Source organism: Adiantum capillus-veneris, chromosome 10 (assembly GCF_014529385.1).
Source record: "Adiantum capillus-veneris isolate H3 chromosome 10, ASM1452938v2, whole genome shotgun sequence".
NCBI classification, from domain to species: domain Eukaryota; kingdom Viridiplantae; phylum Streptophyta; class Polypodiopsida; order Polypodiales; family Pteridaceae; genus Adiantum; species Adiantum capillus-veneris.
Window position 1 is genome coordinate 84048281 of NC_140940.1, and position 9599 is coordinate 84057879.

General features: G+C 42.3%; 1 protein-coding gene across 1 annotated transcript; it reads left to right on the forward strand.

Annotated features, from left to right (window-relative positions):
• Positions 1-406: 406 nt before the first annotated feature.
• On the forward strand, positions 407-8306 carry LOC147449163 (uncharacterized). The gene is made up of 6 exons (XM_086522554.1): positions 407-661; positions 787-900; positions 5642-6142; positions 6215-6483; positions 7260-7449; positions 8054-8306. Exons 1-6 carry the CDS (start codon positions 416-418, stop codon positions 8141-8143), a joined length of 1410 nt encoding a protein of 469 aa, XP_086378680.1. The 5' UTR covers positions 407-415; the 3' UTR covers positions 8144-8306.
• Positions 8307-9599: the final 1293 nt, after the last annotated feature.

The window sequence follows — 9599 nt, forward strand, 5'->3', positions numbered from 1 at the left end:
CTGTCATGGAACATTGCTCTACTTCATCTTAAGCTCAGGAGTGTCATAGAAGGCACGCTCTTGATGTTCAGAACTATTTGAACTCTATGTATGTTTCAGAGTCTACAGCTCTAATGTCAAGCTAGCTGTTTCAAAAAGAGGTCCGTCTTCCCTTAGTCGATAATTTCTTATTATTGTTTGTTTTAAGTTGAAAATCAGAGTGGGGCCGGTGTCCGAGTCTGACAGGGGCCTCAGTTTTGTGCAAGCTGTCCAGATGTCGCCTTGAGGCTCCTGCACTTCACTAAATGCAGTCGTACTCTTGCAGACCCTCGATTGCCTCAGAGAGAGAGCTCTTGCAACGCCGCTCGCGCATATGAGATCTGCGTGAAAAATGGCAGCTGCGTAGATGTGACAGATTTCTGGTCAATTGAAGGAGATGGCTATGGCGGACAGGATGAAGGAGGGCTTGCTGAGGCTGGGGAATCATTCCTTGTTGGCCATCGCTGTGGGCTGTGGCTATGCGGGCTACAACATGAACGCTAGTGAGGATACTGTTGCCAAGCAAGAGCGAATCCACCAGGAACAATCGCTTGCCCATCGTCGCCGTGTTGAAAAAACCTTCTTCCAGCTCGCCAGACAGTACGATCTCAAGGTTGATGAGCTGATTAAAAAGCGTGATGAGGTATACAAGATCAGAGACGAAACCCAGACTCTCTCTGCTAGGGTTCTTCAGCATAGCGTGAGGTTGACCGTGAAATAGAAAAGCTTCAGAAGCTCTTAAAGAACACAGAAGATGTCCGTGTGCAGGCTTCCTCTCTTCGTCGGCAGAAACGCACCCTCAATGCTGAAGTGGAAGAGTTACCCGCTGTGCAAAAAAGACGACTCTATTCGAAGCTGAAATCGTTGCAGAAGACCTACAAGGTGTTGTAAGGGTCTAGAAACTGGAATCTGTAATCGTCGAAGCATTGCACTTCAACACTTTTAATGCTGCATGTTTTCAGCGTGTTATGATAGCTTATGACTTGCTGATGTTCTAGGTATAGCCTATGTTATCCAGTCTACTATCATAAAATTAATGAAGTTTTACAAAAAGAGAGAGAGAGAGAGAGAGAGAGATCATGGTGCAGAGAGTCCAGACTGTGTAGTGACGTGTACCTTACCTTCCTTCTACTGGCCGTGTAACTTACCTTCCTCCTGCAAACCCTCGATTTCCTCAAAGAGAGAAGAGAGAGAGAGAGATCATGGTGCACACCTACATGAGAGAAAGAGAGAGAGACTATTACTTTTTCCCATTGGCTGTGTATCTTACCTTCCTCCTGCAAACTCTCGACTACCTCAAAAAGAGAGAGAGAGAGAGAGAGAGAGAGAGAGAGACCATGGTGTGCACCTACATGAGAGAAAGAGAGAGAGACTATTACTGTTCGTGAAAATTCATTTTTCCAAACAAGCAAAATTCCTTTCCTTGAGTTTGCCAAGAAGAATTTTTAGAAAATTTCATTGGCAGGCCCTCGTGATCCCTCACCTTGTTTTTGAAGGCATGGAGGGAGTTGATAAAGAATACAAGTAAATTATTTCATATAAAAATCTCATTTTTCAAGGATCATCTTTCATGTACAATTAAAGAAAAATGCTTAAAAGTTTTAATTGCCCACATAGACCCCTTAAAAATCATTGAAACATTTTTTTTAAATATGGTACAATGAGAATACATGCATATACTACTTTTATTTAAAAAAATGCTTTCAACTTGTTTTAGGCCTAAGAAATGTGTATGTTGTCATACTTGAAAGCCAATTTTATGTTCCTCTATGTGATAGGACCTCAATGATATCTTATATTCATGGTTTTCTGACAAATAATCAATCTTATAGTCAATTATATAGAATGTAGTGCCAAGCCATTATTGTAGCTCGAGCCACTTACATGGCTCAAACACAACCCTAGTGTTAAGGGAGTGCGGCATTCATATTAACATAATGCTAATTGACACACTAATTACTCAACACAGAAGAGAAAGAGAGTGAGTAGACTCAAACAATAGCTAGATTCTCGGGCTAGGAAAGGGGGAAGGGGGGGGGGGGGGGTGGGGCGGGTAATGTAAAACCTAAATAGAGAGTGCTAAGACCGCTTCATTGCACCATAAGGGATTGTGAGATGAGAAAATTCATTTCCAGGGGAGGAGTTTTGGCAGCATTAACTCATTGTGCATTAGTGTCATTAAATTTTGATACAACAAAGCTCATGAGAAGACTAGGGCCTCACTAGGGCAACAACCATGGTAGCACTGTCAACAAGATGGTGTAGGAGGCAAAGTCAAAAGACAAAGAAGAAGAAGAAGAAGGCGACAACAACCAACGATGTAGAGGAGAAAGACGAGAAGGCAATTTGTACCTTCTCTAGTTTAAGGGGAGGTTTTTGTCTTCCTTAGTGGATCATATTGTCATTGTGTGTGGATAATGATTTGTATCTTTAGTCAGTCAATTTAGTCTAAATGCGAAGGGGAGGGTTGTTGGGATATGGACTTTAGCTTTAGGTAAGAATCACCTTCAAATAACATGGATCCGAGGTGACATAGGGCACATTTGGATGTCTAGTTGGATGGCGAGGTAGGAATGTACTACATTTTTGTACTTCACTTGTACTACATCTTAGCTCTTCTATATAAGAGCACTCTTGTAAAGCTCTTTAAGCTCATTCAATCTAGTCCCCCCCACCCCAAATGCCTATCTCGTGGGTTTAACAGTAGGGATTATTTTATTCTATATTTTTTGACATTTTCACATACAAAAGGGTGTTGAAAAAATGATGTTGAATTTTTTAAATCAATTTGAATAGGAAAAAGGTTCCGTTTATTGGTGAAAATTTCACAACTAAGGGGTTTTATAAATAGTTCGCACTAAAGATGTGATACCTTGAAGCATAGCGTGAGTCATAGCTCGAAATAGTACACCAACACAGATTCCAGACCTGCCAGACGAACGGAGATCTCCCTATAGAGCAGTGATAGCACGTGGGCTTTGCAGCTTGGGGCTTATCCATACCCATCTATAACAAAGAGAGGATGTGTTAGCTATCGAGTTTAATGCCTTTTGCAGACTTGTTATCGGGTTAACATCTGATGCATGCACACCCCAATATAGCAACTAGCATAATATTTGCCGATTGAGATGTTGGCCACTATTCTTGTTGCATGCAACTTTCAGAGAGTGCGAGCCGTGTAAAATGCTCTACGCACATAATATTAATGCAAGGAAGTGAACTCTTGAGAGTGAATAATTATTGACGCAAAATTAAAAGAAAAATTTAAGAAAAAACAATGCTGAAGAAAAGACCCTAAGCACTAATTTAATCTCGTAAACTCCATCAAGGCATAGAATGTTTTGCCTGATGGAGATGTAGAGGTTGATTAGCACTAGAAATTATAAAGGGTGCCCCAATGGAAATGGTAAAGCAAGTGTGAGATATTGTTGAAATGTTTAATGCAGAAATAACGAAGACGTCAATGGAAACTATACAATACCTACACACACTAATCAAGGATTAATCAACTTGAGAGTGGGTAGTGGCTCCAAGAACGCATAATCCCATCATCTCACTTGCTTAATCCATGATTAGGTGATAGAGGTTTATTGAAATAATGCTAATAAGAGAGAACCGTGTTTAGAATAAAGAAATTAAGATCTTAATGTGATTTAAAATATATTAATCACTCTATTGCTTTGATACCGATTGAAAGGTTAAGGGGGTTAGAGAGTGTAGCGTTCATATTAACATATGCTAATTACTTACCACAAGTGAGGTACAAAAGTGTAGTAAAACCTCCACCTCACCATCCAACTAGACATCCACATGTGCCCTATGCGACCTAGGCTCCATGTAGACTAGAGGTAATTCTCACCTAGGTTAAAAGCCCATATCCCAACATTTTTTAAACAGGAAACATTAGCCTGCAATTGGAACTCAAAAGACAATTGAAAAACCTAGATAACGCCATGGGTATACTCAATGGAGGGTAGAAACACCTATGGAAGACCCAAAGATGATGAATCTTGGCACCCACACTAAGTATTTACAAAGCTTCACCCGTGTTGAATTGTTCAATAGCATCACTCCTCATGCAAGATGTTATGCTTAATGATTACAAACAAGCATGTGTAAGGTATTTAAGGCTTCTACATTGGATAGGAATTAGGGTGATATTTGAGGGAGTAAATGCTTAACGATTACAAACAAGCATGTGTAAGGCTTCTACATTGGATAGAATTTTGGGCTATTCGGAAGCCAAGGCATCTCTTTAGATTCCATCTAAATCAAACGTTACTACTTATTTGCCCAACCTCTTGAAAGCATTCCTCTAAAGCGAAAACTTTTGGATCACAATCACTTACTATGTTAGGCAAGCCATAACTCATGTTAACATGTTCCACAAATAGCCATCTCTCCCAACCTCCCTTCTCCTCTCTAACATGCATACATAGAATGCTAGTCTAGGATAGGTATGCATGAATGCGCTCTTTTGCTCTCTCATTCCCACTCTTTCTCCGCTCGTGTGCCTCAAGAGATAGCCATTCCAAAGTATGCATGATTCGATTTGTTATTACTTATCTGTCTAGTTCAAAGTTCCAGATGATGGCTTAATCCTTTGGATGCTAGAATCCTCCATGTGTACACATGGATAAGGCTCCCATTTGGGCGTAGAAAAATGATTTCCACATGAATCCCAAACCAAAACAATTTCATTGACATAAATCCTAAATTTGTCTTTGAAGGGATGACTAAAAACTCAACACTTTACTGCTCAAAACCATTAAGGAAAGCTGCGTGCGGCAATGTACAACAAGATCTTAAGCTAGCCATCCCTGACATCTTGTAAGATAACCCTTATTTGACATTGAAAGTGCAAGTAGGTGGACGAAGCCCTCCTAAAACTTGGCTTGTAAATAATAGCAGGGTTGCACTCAGGGGCAATGGGGGCAGTGGGGAGAGCGGGTTCTCCACATTTGGTAACTCCTACAATGAAGGTAGGGAAGTCGAACGCTATTTTTTGGATGACAACAAACCAACGTGATTGTCACCATCTCCAACCATTAAGGCAATGATCCCTAGCTTCCTTTTCATCAAGATTTTTGTAAGCTAATTTACAAAGAGTGTGTGGGTGTGACCAAATTTGTGTTAATATGTGGTTAACCTCGCTAATGCTGGGAAGACTCAACTTTGAGTGAATCTTGAAAGAGCCCCTTTGTGAGGGAGTGCCACCCAAAACGAAGACACATCTCTTTACTAGCGATTGCAAGCTTATGCTTGTAGACAATTTGCTTGCTACCTAGAGTGCTTGCAATAGCTTTCTTTTGTACATCCATGTGTTCAAGTAGCACAAGAAGATTTAGAAATTTTCTCATGTAGGAAAACAGAGTCTTTCTCAGTGTTTTTCATACAATACATAACATCATGAGCTTCTGCTCGAGAGGCACCGCATACCTAGCTAGGTACGATTGGGGGAAGGGGACCCACGGCCCCCCACTGGGCCGGCGGTCCCCTGCCCCCAATCGTACCTAGCTTGGTATGCAACGCCTCCGTCACAAAAGCTCATGATATTAAGGTAAGTCACAATGTGGGAAATATTGTGAGAATTTGTCCAAAACTTCATGTGATATATAGGTAGGCATCCGAGCTTATACGTCCACAGAAGTCTCAAGGTTTATGTGGCCGGTCTCTTGGAGCTCTAGAGGACACCACATCGCACAAGGAAGCCTTAGCTAAAGGAAGATTAATAACGAGTGAGGAGAGGACACGTGAAAACTTGAACAGGCGACAAGTGTATGGGCAGTACGTGGCGAGCATGGGGCGCCGGGGATTGCGACTACAAAACGCAGCAAAATGCATGCAGTCGATCAATCACGCACACTCGCAAGCAGTCTACTACCACTTGGAAAGCAGAGAACTTCTTGAAAGCACTTCACAAGTACCTCTCTCTACCACGGCGATCGTCGCTATGGCCTGCAACACTCTCTCTCTTACCTCGTCTGCTTCAAGCGCAGCCGTGCACGCTCCTCTCTCCTCTACGTCCGCCCCCTTTGTGGCACCCTCAGCCCCCGCCATGCTTGCATTTCCTTTCTCTTCCTCCGGCACGTCCATGGCCGTGACTTGCAGTCTGTCCGACAAGGTAAGAGCACTTCTCTCTCTCTCTCTCTCTCTCTCTCTCTCTCTCTCTCTAATCTTATAATTACAAGTGCAGGAGGCCCCAGCTACTTCTCCCAGGAACGCCATTCTCACTGGTCTCGTCGCAGCTGGTGCTGCCCTCTCTGTGTTCACTGCTGGTTCCGCGGCACCACCGGCCTCTCTCGCCATCTCAGATCCGGGTAATAGTGGAGCTGAGAGGACAGCCCAGAAAGCTCAGGACCTTCTCAAGTCCGCAGATAAGCTGAATGTGGAGGATTCTCCTCAACGCTTCGGTCCTGGCCGCGTAGCTGGGTCTGCCCAGGATGCAGGGAAGGTTGCCCAGAAGTACGTTTGTTGAAAACCATCCTACACATGCCATATTATAATATCCCTCATTTGGATGTTTTAGCATGCTTTTCTAGCTTGCCTGTATGCAGTGTCCCATCAACATACATTTAGTGCTTTTGGTGCAAACGAAGGCCTGAAATAGTAGCATTTCCATGAACAGCACTATTTCCATTGAAACCAGGGAGAGGATTATATTTACAAGAAGATTTAGAAATTTTCTCATGTAGGAAAATGGAGTCTTTTTAAGTGTCACAAGAAGATTTAGAAATTTTCTCATGTAGGAAAATGGAGTCTTTTTCAATGTTTTTCATACAATGCATAACATCATGAGCTTCTGTGAGGGAAGCACCGCATACTTAGCTAGGTACGATTGGGCTAAGTATGTACGATTGGGGGCAGGAGACCGCCCCGGCAGGAGACCGGGCGGTCTCCTGTCCTGCCCGGGCGGTCTCCTGCCCCCAATCGTACCTAGCTAAGTATGCGGTGCTTCCCTCACAGAAGCTCATGATCAAAAGCTCATGATGTTGAGCTTTTGTGAAGTTTTTGATCGTGAGCTTTTGTGAAGTCACAGTGTGAGAATTCTTGTGATTATAGAAGTGCTTAGTAAGTTACATATTATAAGTGTCCAATTTCTTTATTAACATATACTTTTCTTTGCTAGTGTAATTTGTGTGTGTGAAAATTAGTGCTTTGGTGCAAAATAATAGTATTTCCATTTGAAATGAGGGTCCGCGTTATATAAAGACTATGGGTTTGGCATTTTGGTTTTCCAGTGCCGGAGGGAAAGCCCTTTCTCAAATCCAGGGTGGAGTGAGCAACATCGCAAGCAACCTAGGGGACAAGAAGGGAGATGTGCAAGGTGCTGCGGAGAGTGCTGCTAGTAAAGTGCAGAGCAACATCGATGACACAACCGGCAATAGCGGACCGGGTGGGATCATCAGTTCCATCAAGGAAGGCTTCCAGGTATCCTCATTTGGCTAATTATGCATTAATTTTTCCAATAATGTGAAAGGTTCCTTCACATCACTTGACAATCGAAAGGAAAATAATTTGGTCAAGCGCTGTCAGTTTCCTTCATTGGCAGGGTCGCAATGGAACTATGCTTTAGTTGAGCATTGCCTTGTCGATTCGAGATTATGCTTTTTAAACCCCCTTTGCCTAATCCCAGGATGTAAGATGACTTGGCTTACCTTGCTGATGGAAGTTCTAGGATACAGTTTGATGATTTGCCTTGCCGATGACCATTCCGCTTACCCTTAATTTTGCCACTACCCTTAATGATTCCTTCACTTGACATCACAAGAAGATCTAGAAATTTCCTCATGCAGGAAAAAAGAGTTTCTTTCAGTGTTTTTCATACAATGCATAACATCATGAGCTTCTGCACAAGAGGCACCACATACCTAGCTAGGTACGATTTGGGGCAAGGGACCACCCCCCCCCCCCCCCCCCCTAGCTAGGCATGCGGGGCCTCCCTCACCTCACAGAAGCTCATGATGTTGAGGTAAAAAGTCACAATGGGGAATTATTGTGAGAATTTGTCCAAAAACGTCTTGTGTGCATGCAGGGCTTGAAAGAGAGTGTAGCATCAAAAGATGGAGATGCGAAGAGGACACTTGATGAGGCCGCAAGCAATGTACAGAAAACCGTTCAATAAAATGTTTTCCGACCACCATCATCCCAATTATGCATGATCGATCTTTTGTAACGTGACAGTTTGTATCATATAACTCGCAAAAGAAGGGTGGAGTGTTGAGTTGTGAGGGGTTGGCATTTGTAGATGATGCTCATTTTGAAATGTGAATAATATCCTTTTATGATATGCCATGCCTTAGAAATTTATCGATGTGGTTTACTGTTGATTTATTGTTGCATCGTCGAGAGAAACGGACAAATGGATACGGTTCTGATCTGCTAGTCGAGGTGTTGATTATGTGTATTGTGATCTATCGTGTTGATCATGTCTGCTGCGAACTACATTATCAATGCTTTTGTAACTTTAATCATCATACCGAGTCACAAAAATCGGGGAGATTATTGTACACTTAAAAACTAAACCCGGCCACCGACTAAACCCGGTCCTACACTAAACCCGGGTAACGTCCATGTTTTAATAATAGAATCCAATAAAAATGGGCTATGGTAACATCGTATGCGCGCGAGTGAGATGGTTAGCTCATGCGTCTCAATCTGGGCGACGAGGTCTTGGGTTCAAATCGCGTCGACATTCAGCTCATTTTTTCGCGCTGGTCTGCTGTCCCCATTTTGCCTCGAATTTTTGCGGTCTGGGTTTAATTTGCCTCGGACTTCCCGCGTCCACTTCCGGACCGTCGATCTCCTTAACCCCCCCTCCTCTTTAATGCTACGTCTTACTCAGTGTTGTGGAGTGCCTTAACAACCTTGTGGAAACTTACATATTGTATAGGAAAAGTAGCTCTAACATTTTGTGAGAAAAAGTAGTAGGTCAATAAAAGAGTGTGTTAGTGAAGTGTGGCAGCTTGAGAAAAGCACAACTGACATAGCAGAGAAAGCAGGAGTTGCCCCTAGCATACGATGTGCTACTTGACTGACAACAGGTTTTTGGGATACAAAACCAAGGATTTAATATTTACGTGATCACGTAAAAAAATTTGTGATCACAATGTGTGATCACATTCACATAATCACAATTAACGTGATCACAAAAAAGTCGATAAGTGGTGATGTGGCAACCCCACCAAAACCCCCATCGACATATGTATTTTTCTCAACGGACCTATTGGGAAACTATAAGAATGCTAAACGGAGCCCACCAAGAAATCAAAACACATTGGATGTACTTAAGTAGACAATTGCTATAGGTTAAAGGGAAGTCACGTGAATATTTAACGTAATCACGTATTTTGAAATGTAATCACTCAATGTTATTAACGTGGTTATAAATATTTGATCAGTTTAATGAAATCCTTGACTCTAACCTCACCTCACTAGGAAATATATGCACTTTGCATGCATCTTGTAAGGTTTTGGGATTAGAAGTTAAATAAGAATCATCACTTGCTTGCTGAGAGGTATTTGGGATACGTAGACTTAACTTCTAATCTCATTAGGAAATATATAGACTTTGCATGCCT

Excerpts from the sequence above, each read along its gene's own strand:
- LOC147449163 (XM_086522554.1), top strand. The coding sequence starts at position 416 with ATGGCTATGGCGGACAGGATGAAGGAGGGCTTGCTGAGGCTGGGGAAT. Across the intron at positions 901-5,641 it reads CGTTGCAGAAGACCTACAAG|GCATCCGAGCTTATACGTCC; the intron begins GTGTTGTAAGGG and ends ATATATAGGTAG. Across the intron at positions 7,450-8,053 it reads CCATCAAGGAAGGCTTCCAG|GGCTTGAAAGAGAGTGTAGC; the intron begins GTATCCTCATTT and ends GTGTGCATGCAG.